Source organism: Sinocyclocheilus grahami, unplaced genomic scaffold, assembly GCF_001515645.1.
Source record: "Sinocyclocheilus grahami isolate Dianchi unplaced genomic scaffold, SAMN03320097.WGS_v1.1 scaffold194.1, whole genome shotgun sequence".
NCBI classification, from domain to species: Eukaryota; Metazoa; Chordata; class Actinopteri; order Cypriniformes; family Cyprinidae; genus Sinocyclocheilus; species Sinocyclocheilus grahami.
The window spans coordinates 585534-604674 of NW_015505373.1; the positions used below are offsets into that span (position 1 = coordinate 585534).

The window sequence follows — 19141 nt, forward strand, 5'->3', positions numbered from 1 at the left end:
GCTAGATCCCTACAAAACAACCTCCAGCAGGCCACTGGTGTGAATGTCTCTGACCAAACAATCAGAAACAGACTTCATGACGGTGGCCTGAGGGCCCGGCGTCCTCTAGTAGGCCCTGTGCTCACTGCCCGGCACTGTGGAGCATGATTGGCATTTGCCCTTGAACACCAAAAGAGCAGGTTCACCCTGAGCACATGTGACAGTCGTGAAAGGGTCTGGAGAAGCTGTGCAGAATGTTATGCTGCCTGTTACATCGTTCAGCATGAACGTTTTTGTGGTGGGTCAGTGATGATCTGGGGAGGCATATCCATGGAGGGATGCACAGACCTCTACAGGCTAGACAATGGCACCCAGACTGCCATTAGGTATCAGGATAAAATCCTTGGACTCATTGTCAGACCCTACGCTGGTGCACGACAATGCCCGGCCTCATGTGGCGAGAGGATGCAGGCAGTTCCTGGAGGATGAAGGAATTGATACCATTGACTGGCCCCCACGCTTGCCTGACCTAAATCCATTAGAACACATCTGAGACATTATGTTTCGGTCCATCCGATGCTGCCAGGTTGCACCTCAGATTGTCCAGGAGCTGAGTGATGCCCTGGTCCAGATCAGGGAGGAAATACCACAGGACACCATCCGTTGTCTCATTAAGAGCATGCTCTGCAGTTGTCAGGCATGCATACAAGCACATGGGGGCCATACAATCTACTGAGTACCATTTTGATTTGCTGCAGTGAAATTTCAGCAAAATGGACTAGCCTGATGCATAATTTTTTCACTTTGATTTTTTGGGGTGTCTTTGAATTCAGCCCTCTGTAGGTTGATCATTTTCATTTCCATCAAACAATGTGGCATCTTTTCGTTCCTAACACATTACCCAGTCCATATCAGTATAGGTATCCAGCATGATATTTTTCCCTATTGAGATCTGATGTTATTTTGAGAGTGTTTCTTTAATTTTTTTGAGCAGTGTATATACAGTCAGGTCCATATATATTTGGAAACTGACACAATGTTCATAATTTTGGCTCTGTATGCCACCAGAATAGAATTAAAATGAAACAATCAAGATGAAATTGAATTGCAGACTTTAAGCTTTAATTCAAGTGGGTTGAACAAAAATATAACATAACATGCTTAGGAATTACAACAATTTTTATGCACAGTCCCCCATTTTCAGGGGTTCAAATGTAATTGGACAAATAAATATAATGATAAATAAAATGTTCAATTTGTTATATTTTGTTGAAAATCCTTTGGAGGCAATGACTTCCTTAAGCCTGGAACTCATGGACATAACCAAAGATCGGGTTTCCTCCTTTGTGATGCTTTGCCAGGCCTTTACTGCAGCTGACTTCAGTTGTTGTGTGTTTGTGGGTTTTTCTGCCTTTACTTTTGTCTTTAACAAGTAAAATGCATGCTCAGGGTTGAGATCAGGAGATTGTCTTGGCCATTGCAGAATATCCCACTTTTTTACCTTAAAAAACATCTGGGTTGCTTTTGCTGTATATTTTGGGTCATCGTATATTTGTACTATGAAGCACCGCTAAATTAACTTTGCTCCATTTGATTGAATCTGGGCAGAGGTAGTATATCCCTATACACTTAAGAATTCAGAACACTTCTGGCTGCTTCTGTCTCATCATCACTAAACACCAGTAACCTAGTGCCACTGGAAGCCATGCATGATGCTCATGCCATCCCACTACTCCACCATGTTTCACAGATGATGTTGTATGCGTTGTATCATGAGCTGTTCCAAGCGTTCTCCATATTTTTTTCTTCCTGTCATTCTGGTACAGGTTGATCTTAATTTCAGAAGTCCAAAAAATACTTTTCCAGAAATGGTCTGGCTTTTGATGTTTCTTGGCAAAGTCTAATCTGGCCTTGTTTGCACCTTGTGGTAAACCCTCTGTATTTGCTCTCTATAGTCTTCTCTTGATTGTAGACTTTGACAGTGACATGCCTATCTCCTGGAGAGTGTTCTTCACTTGGCTGGATATTGTGACAGAGTTTGCTTTACCATGGAAAGGATCCTCCGATCATCCACCACTGTTGTCCTCCGTGAACGTTCATGAATTTTATGTTGCTTGCTGAGCTCACCAGTGCATTCTTTTTTTCTTAGAGTGTACCAAACTGTTGATTTGGCCTCTTGAATGTTCCTGCTATCTCTCTGATAGATTTGTTTTATTTTTGAAGCCTAACAATTGTGTTTCACCTGCATGGAGAGATCCTTTGACCACATGATGTGGGTTCACAGCAACAGCTTCCAAATGCAAATGGCACATTTAAGGCCCAATCCCATTTATACCCCTTAGCCCTTTCTTCTTCCCCTTTCCCCTACCCCTCCGTTTTGCATGTTCACGTGAAGGAGTAGGGGTGTCTCGATTCTCTTTTGGTTGGAGGGGTAGAGGAAGGGCCAGACAGCCCTTCAAACGAAGGGGTATGAATTATCTCAGTGTAAACCAGCTACAGTGGCAACATGGCTGCCCGAGCGAACAAAAAGAACCATAAATGTGAAAATTTTTTGCATTAATAAAGATTTTAATGAAAAGTAATCATTTGTTTTATGTTACATTCAGTCGTGAGTTCATATTTACGGTCATGTTATTCAAAGAAATGGTTGCAAAAAATCGTTAAAGTTTGCTAACGTCATATCATTACTGACTGCACGATAGTGCCACAACATATTTTCTTGTCTGATCAGGACGATGACCACCATAGACATTGGGGGTAGGCGGAGGGGTAGGTGTAGGGGAAGGGGTATTAAATAGAATTGGGATTGAGCCTTAGAATCAACTCCAGGCCTTTTACCTGCTTAATTGATGTAGAAATAACGAAGGAATAGCCCACATCGGTCCATAAAATGGCTTTTGAGTCAACTGTCCAATTACTTATGGTCCTTTGAAAAGGTGGGGGGGGGGGCTAAATATTAAAGAGCTGTAAAAATCCAATTAGAGCTCAGAGTGTGCACTTTAAAAGGTTAGTTCACCCAAAAATTAAAATTCTGTCATTAATTACTCACCCTCATGTCGTTTCAAACCCGTAAGACCTTTGTTTATCTTCGGAACACAAATTAAGATATTTTTGATGGAATCTGAGAGCTGTCTGACCCTCCCATAGACAGCAACGCAACTGAAATGTTCCCAAGTCCAGAAACGTAGCAAGGAGATCTGTAAAATAATCCATGTGACATCAGGGGTTCATCCGCAATAATACGAAGCTACGAGAATACTTTTTGTGTGCAAAAGAAAAAAAAGACTTTATTCAACATTCGTCTCCTCCGCATCACCCTGGTGCCATTTTAGAGAATATCTGCTGGACGTAAACAGCGTATGCTGTTCTGTGTCAGCTGCATCACGGATACACTGTTTCCGTTCAGATCAAATCACAACAACGTAGGAAACAGATCCGGCATGACACAGCTGACACAGAACAGCATACGTTGTTAACGTCCAGCGGATATTGTCTCCAAAATGGCACACCAGGGTGATGCGGAGGAGATGGAATTGTTGAATAAAGTTTTTTTTTTCTTTCGTGCTTAAAAAGTATTCTCGTAGCTTCGTATAATTGCAGATGAACCCCTGATGTCACATGGATTATTTTACTGATCTCCTTGCTAGGTTTCTGGACTTGGGAACATTTCAGTTGCGTTGCTGTCTATGCAGGGTCAGACAGCTCTCAGATTCCATCAAAAATATCTTAATTTGTATTCCTAAAATTAAATAAGGTCTAACGGGTTTGAAACGACATAATGACAGTTGAAGTGAGTAATTAATGACAGAATTTTCATTTTTGAGTGAACTATCCATTTAAGCCCATATTCATTATATAACTGTAACTTGAATTTGTTTTGGTCAGAAGCTAAAATAATAAAAATTGTGCCTGTGTCCAAATATATATGGACCTAACTATACTATTCTTTCAAAAACTGATTTTTCTCTAACCAGCAGATGGCAGAATTTTACACCTAACACCTAGGTCAATATCCAGAAACAACTTAAATTAAATTTAGATCATCATTTAAATGATTTTTTCATAAAAATTTTATATTTCACATGCAAGCTAATGGAGTAGTTGAGGATTTTTGTGGAAAACAGGTACAAATGTACTTCATATCTCCAAAAACACAGCATTAATGTATAGATGAGAAGTAAACAAAAAAATGATATATTATTTATATGATTAAATATATATTGTGTATATTTTTTACAATTACTCTTTGAATTTTGGGGTCATATTGCAAACACTCGCAAACTTCCTTCACTTGCAAACTTCCCTTCATCTCATTTACTCGGATGTACGTCATTGATTACGTTGCATGAGTGCCCACTACTGGTGGAACCCTTGGAAAGGGCTGAATTAGAAAGCCCTAAGCCCTTGATCACTTAAAATCCGCTATAGAGTTGGTTTATTGTTTACATTTTTCCCCTTACGAATTTGTATATAGGAATGCTTGGGCTGTTGTAAATGGAAAAAAATAATTCATATATTATAGAGTTGTTTGGGGTGGGGATAAATTATACACGATCTGCGATGATGTCACAGTCGTGTTGCATTGTGGTCTATGGAGCTGCCTGAAGTGTGCATATGAAGCAGACTCGCTCCTTCGGTCAAAATCGTGGGGTCGAGGGTCTGTCCATATACAGTGGGGCAAAAAAGTATTTAGTCAGCCACCAATTGTGCAAGTTCTCCCACTTAAAAAGATGAGAGAGGCCTGTAATTTTCATCATAGGTATACCTCAACTATGAGAGACAAAATGAGAAAAAAAATCCAGAAAATCACATTGTAGGATTTTTAAAGAATTAATTGGTAAATTCCTCGGTAAAATAAGTATTTGGTCACCTACAAACAAGCAAGATTTCTGGCCCTCACAGACCTGTAACTTCTTCTTTAAGAGACTCCTCTGTCCTCCACTGCCTCTCTCATCTTTTTAAGTGGGAGAACTTGCACAATTGGTGGCTGACTAAATACTTTTTTTTCCGCACTGTAAACTTCCCTCGTTCACTTCACGAAGTGGAACGCACTTCAAAAAGGCAGCGGGGATTCCCCCGAGGTTAAGTCTAAAAGTGGAGTGGGACGCAGCCCCACTGTGCATGAATGGTCATGTGACGTGCGTTTTTGTTTGTGTAGTGTAGACGGAGATAGTTTCTGAAATGCAGTGAAAACGTGTAAACAGGGCCTCACATTTTATTTGATTCTATTTTAGAACACTTGATGATTATCTAAACAAAATAATAAAATATGTAATACAGTGACAAAATAGCGAATACGGATGCATTTCTTATTTGCTTATATGTTTCTGTTGTCTGCATGAACATATCAGTTTGCTTTCTCACATCACTAGTGTAGTGTTTGGACCAATCAGACACACCATTTTTCATTAGATTTAACAAATCAGTTATTCATTAGATTAACAAATAGTCACAGACCCCTCACCCAATAAACATACTGGGTGCCAGGATGTCTGCGAACGACAATAGGCCTCTGATTCCATGGCATCAGTGTGTGTGTGTGTGTGTGTGTGTAGGTGTATGTTAGACTAGTTTAAGTGTTTATGAAGTTAATAAAGTCTTACTTGTATCACACCTGACGTTGTTCATTGTTTGCTCATAACTGGAGTCCCTTAATCATGCAGATTTATGCTACAGGCTCTGTGTAGTATTTTACAGTAAGAAAGTTATTTCCCTTAACCGGGAAATTAACGTTCTTGGAATTGACAGACAGTTGACTCTGAGAGGTCAAGTAAATACTTACAGCGGATCTAAATATTTATAATTAATTATAACTAGTTATGATTAATTATTCATATTTCCCATTTGAGCTGATTCGCCACACTAGCTTTAAATATGCAACTTCACAATGAACGCATAAAGAGGCAAGCTGGATATAAATGAATACAAATAGATGGTAACAATTGTGACATTAAATGTTTAGCTTGGACTTGTGTGTATTTTTGTCACATTGTTTTAACTGCTTTAGGAACTGCTAATGTTCACGTCCTGTCATGTACTGTAGTGTATTGTGTACATGCCTTTCCATTTTCTGTTTTCTTGTCATCGGAAGTGTGCAGCCTGCAGTCTCACATGTCAAAACAAACAGCAAAAGATGCTAGTTATTCCACCTCTAGCTTGTTCAATCTAGTCTGATCAATCGGTCGACATCTAAGAAGTATATTATAGGCTTGTTCTTGTTTGCCATTTTTTTCTAGCAAGATCTGCCAACACAACTGAGTCAAGACTCATACCAAGACTCATAACAGCTAGTTGTTCATTTTGGTTCTGTACACATTGCATAGATTTTTTGTAGAATATGGATGCCAGTTGAATAGACAACCACAGTTGAATTAACAACCGAATTTAGCTGCAGTGTATTTGTGGCCTCTTTTGGATGAACTATCCCTTTAGTGAGAAAGAATTTGATGCAAGGAGAGTAAGATGTAAATATTACTGTAGTGAAAAATGTTGATGGAGCAACCTGATTCAGGTAAGTGTAAATATGTGCAGATGAGAGACAAAAGAATATTGATAGTGATTAATTGTATGTCTCACACAGGGCAAACGTGTCAATGATATGTGTATCCACAACAGCACTGGACACATAACCCAAAGAACTTTGCTTTATTGGTGGGCCACCAGTAATGTATGTGTCAGTATAAGCCATTGATTGATCTTCTCTCCATATACTTAGGAAACTATGTGTGCTAGAAAACAACGACAGAAAGCCTATGAACAGAAACAGAGAGAGCGAGAGCAAATCTTGAGAGAGTCGCTGGAGGCCAAAGGGTTGAACAGCACTGAGCTCATTCACCGACAAAGACTGCAGGAGGGCTTTAACAAGAAAATTGCGTGAGAATTTCCAATAAATATATGTGTAACCCAGACACTTAAAATTTTTTTATACTTTTACATCTCTGTCTCTCTCTCTCTCTCCCTCCCTTTTTCTCTTTCATATCTGTTATCTTTTTTGCATTGAAGGGAATTTGAGGATACACAGAGAGTGGGGCAAATGGAAATTGTGGCTAAATTGCTTTTGGAACAGAACACGAAGGAAAGGTGTAGAAAATCTTCTGTTCTGAGCCATGAGAGAAAACTTGATGAGAAACTTCACGAGAACTTGCTGCCTCCATCTGCACTTACAAGGAGAGAGGTACCAGTGATTGCTCAGCGTGACACTCACCATAAATGTATATCATTAGAATAATGAATGAAAGAATAAACTTGGAATCTAGCATTAAATTAAATCAATCAATCAATCAATCAGTCAGTCAGTCAGTCAGTCAGTCAGTCAGTCAGTCAGTGGTGAGGTGTTGGAGGGAAAGGAATCAAACTTATTTGGGGCCCATCCTTTTGATCATTTGTTTACCCTGTAAGAACTTTAGCAGTTGTGTTTTGAACAAATTGTAGCTTTTGATGGAGGATGCAGTACAACTTTGAGGTCATGAATGCATGAATATGCATCAGAAACACATAATGTTCTGTGGTTGGCATTGTTTCTAAGGTGGAAGATGACTGTTCTTGTAACATGTGAAATATAATTGTTATGTCTCTCTTATTTAACACATCTGATTCAGATAACCAGCTCATTAGAATAGAGCTCCATGCATGAACTGTTCCAATTTACATAGTCCCTACACAGTGTTCTTTGCTCCCTACTCCCTGAGCACTGGAAATCCGTTAAAGTTTACTTCACTTCGGAACATTCATTCACTGATTTTCGCTACGCCACGGCCTGCAGCATCTTCACACACAGACAAAACTTACTAGAGAAGTGTAAAGCGTGACATAATATACCTCTGTAAATAAATACAATTTAAATTCAGGTCTCGCACACTTTAATGCAATTTGAATGGAACATATACGCTCCCTTCAAACTGGAATCATGGTGGAATATCCTGTGAAGTCCACTTTTCACAGGGCACTTACGGTTTAGAACAAACATCTGAAGTGATAAGAGGTACATACAAAATGTGCAGAGCGGTGGTACACGAGGACTGGAATTGATACCCACTGCCCTAGAGGATGGAGCACCAGTGCATCCATGTACAGTATGCGCCTATGTTGATAGTGCCTACCAAAATGCCATTACCTTGCAGCGGTAATAGGAATTTTGCTTACAACCCAGTCAAATTTATTACAGTAAAATATTACAGTGATGGCAGTGCTTGAAGTATGCTTGCTTTTTTACTACAGTACTATCCAATATTTAAGAATATTATACATACGGAGGTTATGCCTTAAAAAAATCAAATGATAGAAAGTATGGATTACTGTGAATGGGAAAATTATGAGTGATGCATAGGCCTAGCCTAGTTTTCTAACATGTTTACTTTGTCACTATTGTGACCATATTAATGTCACAAAAATAAGACCGTAGACAGTGGGACCTCCAGGACTCTTCGCTTGCACTGACCTCAGAGGGGGATCCATCACACTGGATGCCAGTCTCGTCAGCTCAGAGGGAGATCCAGTGTCCATTATGTGATGAGGCTCTAGTGTGGCAGCCATGACATGACATGGTTCTGTCGTGACATGAAGAAATCTTGGTCATGGCGGCCATGATGTGGGAGGACTCTGCCATAGTGGGCATGACATGGGAAAACTCTGGCATGGTTGCCATAATGTGACAAGGCTCTGGCATGTCGACTGAGTTTATTTTAGCTGGTCTAGCTTTCTGTAACAAATGTCCACTGTGATGAGTTAAAGTGAGAACCCAAGTGCAGTTTCTTTAATTAAATTAACAAATGCAAACATTACTTCAACATGACTTGACTTGATTTGACTTGAATGAGTTGCAAGAGACTGACAACATGTTACATAAAACAAGGCTAGACCAGAAACAAATGAAATATGCAGGTTATATATACACGGGTTATATATACACGTATTTATTACAAGATACACCTGAAAGCAATGAAACAATAGACCAGCCGGAACAGAACACAAACAAAAGGTCTGTTCTTGAAGAAAAAAGCAGAGAGCTGATTGAACACAACTCTTTCAATAGCTTTTGACAGAAAAGGCAGAAAAGAGGCTGGTTTGTAGTTTTAAACTGCTGTGAGATCGAGTGTTGAACAAACTGGTTTGCTGACCATTTCTTTTTTGTCCACTTGTTGTGTTTAATTCAGGAAAGACATGTAATGTCAAGTTCCAGAGCATCTTGTGTCAGGTCCCACAGTGTTGGCGACAGTGATGTCAGTTCCTCTTTAGATTCTGCAGAACTGAAGTGGGGAGAGCGTGGAGAAATGGAGAATGAAGATGAAGGAGAGATGAGCCTGGCCCAGCCTGAGTTCACCGGCCTTTGGGAACACAAACACAAAGATTATACGGTAACAATTTAAATGAAATACACTGACTGATTTCATTAAGTTTCATCAGAAGTCAACATCACTTATTAGATATTAAAAAACGGCAGTGCTTGTTGGAAACACAGTGAGCTTTGGTTCTGTTACAAACAAAGGTCTTCTATCATGCTACTGGATTCTCACTACCTTTGGCATGTCTCAAATTTATGCTGTCTTTGCTCTGAGATTGCAACTGTGATCTTCTGCAGACTATTCTGCAGACTTCTTCATGTTGAAATAGCAGGTCAGGGCTTAATTTGTGCCTGAACAAGCCGGATCCAGCACCTCTGTAATCCGATCTAGCACCTCATTTTGGCAGATCTCCTTCCTCACGCACCAATGAAAGATGTCCGTGCTGACCAATAGCAAGCGTGCACATAATAGAAGATTTTTTGTGAAATATATGCACGCTTGCTGTACATCTACATTTGAAATAACTAACTTGACCGCACAAAAGATGCGACATGTGAACAGCTCCTAACTGGCTTGCTGGCACAAGACCGAATGCAACTTTTCCAGGCCTAGAAATACTTTTTTAAAATTTCATGGCTTTTCCAGGTTTTCTATGACCATACAAATCCTAATAAAAGCAACTGATGCACTTTAGCTGGCCCACCAATGTTATTGCGCGAATGCTCCATTACCTTTCCCTCCTCTAATCACATGCCGGATCCGTCACCTTGCTTTGTTCCAGAACCTTGCAATTTACAAATTAAGCACTGCAGCAGGAGTGGAGCAAGGGCAGTATGGAAATAATGATTAGTAGTAGAAATGTTGGTTGGCTGGCAATGCATAGCAATCTCTCATTTTAATTTTACCCCCCCCCCCCCCCCCCCCTCCTTTTTTTTTTTTTTTTTAAAAAAAATGTTGGTTGGCTGGCAATGCATAGCAATCTCTCATTTTAATTTTCCCCCCCCCCCCCCTCAATGCTACTTTAATTATACTTTGATAAAATAAATATAAATTGCAATTACTTTTTTTTTTGGTCCCCCTAGGCACCATCAGATGAAAATATTCAACTTGAAACATCTTATACCACCATAAAGACGGACATGAACAAAAGTTTGGTTTCAAAATTGGCAAAAAAGTCTGTAAAGAGTAGAGAATCAAAAGGACCACCATTCATCAGTAAACCAGAGGTTATTCTGTTTAAGGTACCGAATGCAGCCTTTTTCCATCATAATAGCTTTGTTCAAAACTTAGGTTCTTAAGTCATGCTGTCTGTTAAAATATTGCACATATTCTTCATTGATAAGACAATAACATGCAATATGCATTGCCATGAGGGCGGAAAATAATTTCCATGCAAAGTTTCCATGATGTTTTAGTCTAATATGGTTCTTTATACACAGCATCAGCTCACTAAGGCTGCGTTTACACAGCAAGGCTTAAAGCACAGATCCGTATTTTTTATTTTTTATACCTTATCCCTTTTTTTGTCATTCCTGCATTACACTTAAGACATGACTTGTGTCCGATATCTGCATTTACATGAATCCCCACCCAAACTTAATGATTCCTTTGGTGAATGACGTTTTCTGTGACATGGTTGACCCTCAAGTTTTGAACAGCTCTGTTTATAATTTTTTTTATATAATTCACATCAAGAGGCTCTTTGACTTTAATGCAGACCACCTCAGTAAAATAAGTTTGGTTTTTGTGTGAGTGCATAAGACAACATAATTTCTTCATAATTTGACATTAAGAAAAGTTATCTTTGTTGGTCACATCAACTTGTGATGGCTTGGAATTCCACTGGGAATCGGATTTAAGTGTTTAGACATAGGTTAGATGTCCAGATTGGAAATATATCTGATTTAAAAACACATGTGGAAGTGGCTCAGAATGCTAAAAATCGGATCTTGTGCAGATACTTGTGTTTACACCTGTGCAACAATATCCTACTTGTCACATGTGAATAAAGAATCAGATTTTTTGTGCCATTGTAAACGCAGCCTAAATATTTACATGCAGCCATCATCTTTACATCATGCCAAGTACAAAACTTTAATACTTTATTTTACTTGTAATGTGTTTCAAATTTTAAAGAAAAATAACTATGAATAATCATGTTTCTAAACTGTATTTGCAGGATTGCGATGTTGGAAAGATCTACAAGAAGAAAATCACGCTCACAAATGTCACATACTTGACTAATTACTGTAAGCTGTTGGGAGTGTCACAGAATCTTAAAGATTATGTGTCAGTGAGGTGGGCTGCTCTTTTAGCACATCACATAAATATCGTACATTTAGGTATTTGATCAGTCTCATTTTGATGGAAGCAATAATCTTTTAAAGCCAAAACAGTTTCGCACACGATACTGACATATTTTACTGGCTCTCACTGGTTGTTTTGAAGGGATAGAAAATTGTATTGAATATCTTCTGATAAAATACTGACTGTTCTATCTGTTGAGATAGTTCTCAGCTGTGATTATGGCAGCAGATTATATTCCACCCCAAAAGAACAGAGAGCACTTTGAACAAATTGTACTATGTCATCGTTAAATATGAGAACAGGCACCCTGATGATCTATCTATCATCACAGGGGATCTGCCTATCAATCAGAGGCCCAAATACTCTTTACTCAGACCACTGTTACACTTCGGAGAAAGAACCACATTCATCGCATATTTATCAGAGGAATGTATGAGGGCATCAATAGAGATTTAGGTCCAAATCAGAGTAAAACTAATCCCCCCCGGATCCGCAAGTGGGGAACTAATAACAGACAAAGGCAAACAGACGGAGAGATGGGTAGAATACTATTCAGAGCTTTACTCCAGGGAGAATGTTGTAAACACTCAATGCCATTGAACTTCTGTCCATCATGGAGGAGCTAGATGCTGAATCATCATTAGAGGAACTCTGAAAGGTAGTTGACTTCCTTGCCAGTGGCAAAGCACCTGGCAGTGATGGCATCCCCCAGACCTCCTCAAGAGCTGAAATAATTCACTCCTGCAACCCCTCAATGTTGTTCTCTGCCAGTGTTGGGGTGAAGGAAAAATGGAGAGAGGAGCCCCTTTACATCATCTTTATTAAACTCACCAAGGCATTGACCTGGTCAGCAGGGTTTAGCTGTTTAACATCCTTTTGAAAATGTAATGCCTCCCAAGGCTGCACAGCCTAATCAGATAATTTCATGATGACATGAAGGCAACCATCCTGTATGAAGACAACATATCAGAACCCTTCGACATCAAAGTGGTGTGAAGCAAGGCTGCATCCTTGCTCCCACCCTTTTCGCCATCTATTTTTCCATGCTCCTGAAACATGTTTTTGGGAATGTCACCGAAGAGGTGTATCTACACACCAGACCAGATGGACAACTCTTCAACCTTGCAAGACTGAAAGCAAAGACCCAGGTGCGCAAGGTCATCATTAGAGATCTGCTCTTGCTGATGATGCTGCCATCATCTCACACACTGAACAACTTCAGCACCTCACGGATAGTTTTTTCTAGGCATGTAATGATTTCGGACTAACCATTAGCCTGCAGAATGTGAAAAGTGCTAGCCAAGATGTGGATACTCCTCTTGTCATTACGATCGACAACCACGCCCTTGATGTTATCCACCAGTTTACATACCTTGGGTCCACCATCAGTGACAATCTGGCTTTTGATGCTGATTACACTTTGCTCAGACAATGCAGGATCCCAAAGGACATGCTGTATAGCAAATTAGCCTCTGTCATGCAACTGGGGACGGCCAACAGATTTTTTGCCAAAGATGTCTGCAAGCCTGATATGAAAGCTGTAGACATCAATAAAGAAAACTGGGAAGACGTTGCAGCTGAAAGCAACAGGTGGCGCAGTGTCCTTCAGATACAGCTTAGATTGGGGGAAGAACAGATCCAGACCTTAGCGGAGGAAAAGAGAGCCAGACATAAAGGACGCTCTCTCAATGACACCGCCACAATTAGACACACATGGCTCGCGCCATCTGCTTTTCTATGGCTGCTGTGGTCACCATGGAGAGGCACCTGTGGCTTAACCTCACAGGCATCAAGATCAGGGCCAGAGTGTTCCTCCTTGATGCCCACATGTTGCCATCTGGCCTATTTGGTGACTCTGTCAGCATAGTCGTCAGTAGGTTCCAGGAGGCAAAGCGGCACAAAGAAGCTTTCGACAAGTTTCTCCCTTGTTGTGCTCAAGTGTCGGGGCTGTCAGCCACCCAGTTCCACTACCGTGAAACTTGAAAAACCTAATTTGTTGACACATGAATTGCAAGCTCTGCTGGTCATAGAACATGTTCCCCTCCCAGACAGAGAGTCGGGCTACTACAGCCAGTATTTTCTGGTTATCTGGTTATTCTCGTTTTTCAAAAAAAAAAAAAAAATGGTGAGAATAAAAGAAATTACAAAGACAATTCAGCTCATAATTTATTCATGCCGCAATGCACAATGGGAGTCATGGATGAGCTATGGTGTTTTGATTGGCTACAACATGCTTTTTTGATGGTCACTGTTGTTGTGATTCTCACACTGATTCTTGATGTCTGTGTGTCTAAATTTATCTGAAAGATATTTTTTAAGTTTTTTATCAAAATAAGTTTTAAAAACATTTGTCTGACTATGCCAAAAATGCCAGATCTTATATTGTTCACAGTGCTGATGTAATCAATAAAAAAAAGTAACTTAGTTATTCAGGTCTACATGATGATTATTTCAAAACATAATCAATGCCACATGATCATCTTTCCTCTGGCTTGTCTGGCTGTTCTAACACAGTTACAACAGCCACACAAAATCTAATGTTAGATATGTAAGGGTCAAGATCCCAACTAATGCAAACACTGACCACTATAATGGTGACTTAAAAATTAGGATTTTCTCCTTTGGTGATTCTGCTTGTTAACATCAGGTGTATTCAATAATGGTCAATCATCACTTAATTAATCACCTAATTATTTCATTAACTTTAACTCTGCTTCAGTGTTAATTCAACACTGCTTCAATGTTTATATGAGTCCACACTCAGAGTGTTAAATTAACACTGGGGATTTTGCTGTGCAGTCTCAAGAACTTGTGCTGTGACATTGGGATGTCATCCCTGCTCATCTCACGTGTCTGGGGTTGAGACTCCATGCCAAGAAAAATGTTCTCTTTCCTGCCCAGAGGACAACTTATTAAGGGATTGTATGGGATTCAACCACAATGTGGGCACAGCTTACTCCTGAATGTGTCTAAACCATTCTAAACACCCTGAAGAATATCAGGCTAGGAAAGTTACTGTCCATTACTTTAAGGAAGTTCTAGGTCCTATGGTGATAACTTTAAGCCTCCTACACATGAGACCTTTTCAGTTATGGCCCAGAGCCAGGGAAACGCAGGGGATGGTATTTCATCCCTGGCCCAAGCTCTGGAACCTTCCTGCTTGGCCCCTGAAAGGCACCAACTTAGAGATGCTGGGCTTCCAAATGATGTAGTACAGATTATTCTAAGTGCTAGGGTTTCGCTCCACTAGAATAAGTTATGCCCTCAGATAGCACAAAAGTTGGTGTAGGACAAATTATACAGACCCAGTTCACAGCCAAGCTGTTTCAGTGCTGGGATTCCTGCAGGAAAAACTGTTCTCAGGTAAATGTCCTGGTACTCTCAGAGTGCATGTGGCCAACATTTCAGCTTGCTACACTCTGATTGATGGGGGCCCCATAGGGAAACGCCCTCTAGTTGCCCGCTTCATGAAGCTAAGCGTTTGAGGCCGTCCACCAGAGCAACAGTCCCTTTGTGGGACTTAGCTGTAGTGCTTGAGGGTCTAGTTGGTACCCTTTTTGAACCACTAGAGTCAGAACCTGTCTCTAAAGCTTCTGACTCTAAAGATGTTTTTTCTTATGGCTGTTACTTCTCTAAAGAGAATTGGGGATTTGCAGGCTCTGTCAGTCCCACCATCCTGCTTAGACTTTTTCCATGGGTTGGTCAAGGCTATTTTGCACCCTCACCCTTATCTTCATAAAGTTCCATTCTTGACCATGCATCCGGTCGTTCTTGAAGCCTTCTGCCCTTTGCCATACACATTTACATTTACATTTAATCATTTTGCAGATGCTTTTATCCAAAGCGACTTACAATTGGGGAATACATAAAGCAATTCTTCTTAAAGAGGCAAACAGACACAGGAAGTGCTTGTAATACCAAGTTTTAGGCATTGTTCAAATAAGTACAAGCTAGAAAGGGAAGGAATAAATGAAGAGAAAGACAGTTTTTTTTTTTTTAAATTTAGGATGAAGTCAAGTAGCGCCGAAAGAGATGAGTTTTCAGCTGTCACTTGAAAATTGTAGGGATTCAGCATTCCGGATAGGGGTGGGGAGATCATTCCACCAGCCAGGAATGGTGAATGAGAATGTTCTGAAAAGTGATTTTGAGCCTGTCTGTGATGCTACCATGAGGCGTCGCTTACTAGCGGATCTCAGACTACTGGAGGGGGTGTAGATTTGTAGTAGTGAGTGGAAGTAGGCGGGTGCTGAGCCTGTGGCTGTTCTATATGCAAGCATCAATGTCTTGAACTTGATGCGAGCCGCAACCGGTAGCCAGTGCAAGGAGATAAAGTGAGGTGTAACATGGGCTATTTTTGGCTTGTTGAAGACCAGTCGTGCTGCTGCATTCTGAATCATTTGTAGAGGTTTGATTGTGCTTGATGGAAGTCCAGCCAGAAGAGCATTGCAGTAGTCCAGCCTAGAAATGACAAGGGCCTGGACAAGAAGTTGAGCAGCATGCTCTGTTAGAAAGGGCCTGATCTTTCTGATGTTGTGCAATACAAACCTGCAAAATCGAGCATTCTTTGCAATGTGGTCTTTGAAGGTCAGTTGGTCATCAAAGATTACACCAAGATTTCTGACCGAAGTTGATGGGGTAATTGTAGAAGAACCTAGCTGGATGGAGAAATACCGAGATGTCTGCCAGGCAGCCTAAGATCCGTGCAGCTACCGTTGGATCATCTGGTTGAAATCAGAGATAGAGCTGTGTGTCATCAGCATAGCAATGGTAGGAGAAGACATGTGCCTGTATGATGGGACCCAGTGATGTAGTGTATATGGAGAAGAGGAGGGGTCCAAAAACTGATCCCTGAGGAACCCCAGTGATCAGTTGATGTGCTTTGGATACCTCCCCTCCCCAGGCCACCCTGAAAGACCTACCAGTGAGATAGGATTCAAACCAGCGAAGGGGAAATCCTGTGATGCCCAGTGATGAGAGGGCAGACAGGAGGATCTGATGATTGACAGTGTCAAAAGCAGCAGATTGATCCAGCAGAATAAGAACTGATAATTTGGAATCAGCTTTTGCAATCCGCAAGATACAGTACATAGCCTGACTGATTTTGACAGGCCCATTCAACCAAGGGGTTGCGTCCTCTAAGGCTCTACCGGAGAAAATAACCTTATTTTCCCTTTATAAATTCCTTATATATTTTATAAATATCTTTATAAAAGCCCTTTATAAAATTTCCTTAGAGAAAATAAGATGGCCAAGTTATCAGGGAACAGGATTACAGTCAAGTAACCCAAGATGTTATGACTGCTGGGAGGCAAGGCCACCAGCAAACTCCTTTGAGCCCCAACATGTGAATGCTGGTTGCTTCCCGCAATGTAGATGATTTCAGATTTTACTCTAATTTGGTTCCCACAATATAGACAAAACCACACTCATCATGTGCTCTCTTAGTTTATGGAAACCAGGAAACATGCTACTTGGCTTTTGTCTTAGTTTGTGCTAATTAAAATCTATTGTCATGTTACAATGTGTATTTTAATATTATCAGCATTAGCATAGCTAGCTATATGCTGGCATCAAAGTTTAATGTAAATGCAGGGTGATTCTCTCATGCTGTCAATTTGTTGTTGTTGCAAAGAATTACGGTAACACTTTATTTTGATGGTCCCTTTTAAGCATTCTGTTGACAATAAGTAACTTTGCACCTACATTTCAACAAACTGCCATTGGAGTATTAGTAGATTGTCTGATTAATATCTGCTAAATTTTTATTGTGATGGTCTCCCAACAGACATTCTACTGACTATAAGTAACTTTGCAAGTACATGTCACCTTTACTTTAACCCTAACCCTACCAGTCTACTAATACTCTACAAACACTCTAATGAGAGTTAGTAGATATGTAAGTGCAACGTTACTTATATTCAACACAATGTGTTAAAGGGGTCATATGATGCTGCTAAAAAGAACATTATTTTGAGTATTTGGTGTAATGAAATGTGTTTATGCGGTTTAAGGTTAAAAAAACACATTATTTTCCACATACTGTACATTATTGTTTCTCCTCTATGCCCCGCCTTTCTGAAACGTGTCGATTTTTACAAAGCTCATCGTTCTAAAAAAGCGAAGTGTGCTCTGATTGGCCAGCTATCCAGTGCGTTGTGATTGGCCGAATACCTCAAGCGTGTGACGGAAATGTTACGCCCCTTACCATATCGTGATGCCCTGTCCGGCCAGAGCAATGAGACAAAAACATTAAAATCCATTACAAACAAGGCATTTGTTGCATCCAGTGGGGACATAATTATGGATTATAATGACATACTGTCTTTTTACGCGTTGCGTTGCATCGCGCCGCGCTGCGTAAGCATAAAATGTCTGCATTTGTGATCGGAGAAATGACAAACAACAAGTGCTACTCTACACTGCCCAAAAAACTTGCGTTTGAATCGTCAGTGGCAAATTCTTTAAATATAAAAAAACGTACTTACAGTCTGTGAGTCAGAACAGCCGGCATTGTAGTCTACTCTACCAGGATCAGGAAACAGTCCTCCATAAAATGCGCTGGACACATCTGAATATTTGGGTTGAAATGTTCTGGAACAGTGTTGTAAAGACAACTTAACCACTGATTTCTAGTCGTGTCCTCTTTTGGAAGGCCAAACAAAGTAGTTTCGCTTTCACAATGAAACAGCGTCACACACCGCGGCCTTGAGTGAGCGGAGGCTGGAGGCCTAGAGTGAGCCACGGCCTTGAGTGAGCAAAGGTGGGCGTGCTTGAGAACGGCGTGGCCGGCGGATTCGACGAAGGAGCGTCCGGCGGGCTTGCGGCAACCACATGTGACAACCCCGGGATGGACTCCGCTTCGTCCACGGGGAAAGCCGATCCGGCGATCGACAGCGCGAAGTTGTTGTATTTCCTCAGCGACCTGCACGGATCAGCTCCAGGCATGACAAAGCGGATATCATCCTCTTTTGGAAGGCCAACCAAAGTAGTTTCGCATTCACAACAAAACACAGCACCTTCACGACATGGCAGTGGCGGCAACAACAATACTACAGCGAGAATAAAAGTTACTCCTTCTTTCTTTGCGTGAACATTTGGGCGGCGTTATGCAAATCTTCCCACATCGTGACGTAGACATGTGGGGGCGTGTTAGAATGAGGCGTTTTAGGTAGGCGTGGCTGACTCTTAACTTTTATAAAGAATATCTCTTTGGATTTGAGACTTTAGTCTTTGCAACTTTACAGATCTTCTTTATGCACCAAGAGCTTGTAACACTCCAAAGAAAAAGGAAAAATTGAAATCGCATCATTTGACCCCTTTAAAGGGACGGTCAAAATAAAGTGAAACCCGACTTACAAATTTCACTGTAAATCTGTTTGCTTTTATTTTCTAATTCAATAAATCTGTGACCTTTTTTTTCAGTTTTGAGCCACCAGGGCCCATGTCTGCAGGCATGGCTTGTGAACTGGAGGTTATATTTAGACCTTTGGTAATGTTTTTCCCCACTTTATATTTGCATCACCTCTGGTGTTTGTCACAGGAAATATATTTCTTTGCTTTACTCTGTAGCCACT

General features: G+C 40.6%; 1 protein-coding gene across 1 annotated transcript in view; it reads left to right on the top strand.

Moving 5' to 3' along the window:
* The window catches only part of cfap74 (cilia and flagella associated protein 74), a 138786-nt gene that overhangs the window by 32261 nt on the left and 87384 nt on the right, over window positions 1-19141 (top strand). Inside the window, exons 10-15 of the mRNA XM_016285216.1 lie at window positions 6695-6852; window positions 6982-7153; window positions 9132-9332; window positions 10343-10501; window positions 11440-11558; window positions 18990-19056. Of these exons, the coding sequence (XP_016140702.1) occupies window positions 6695-6852; window positions 6982-7153; window positions 9132-9332; window positions 10343-10501; window positions 11440-11558; window positions 18990-19056 (876 nt within the window). The remainder of the gene's footprint in view (window positions 1-6694; window positions 6853-6981; window positions 7154-9131; window positions 9333-10342; window positions 10502-11439; window positions 11559-18989; window positions 19057-19141) is intronic.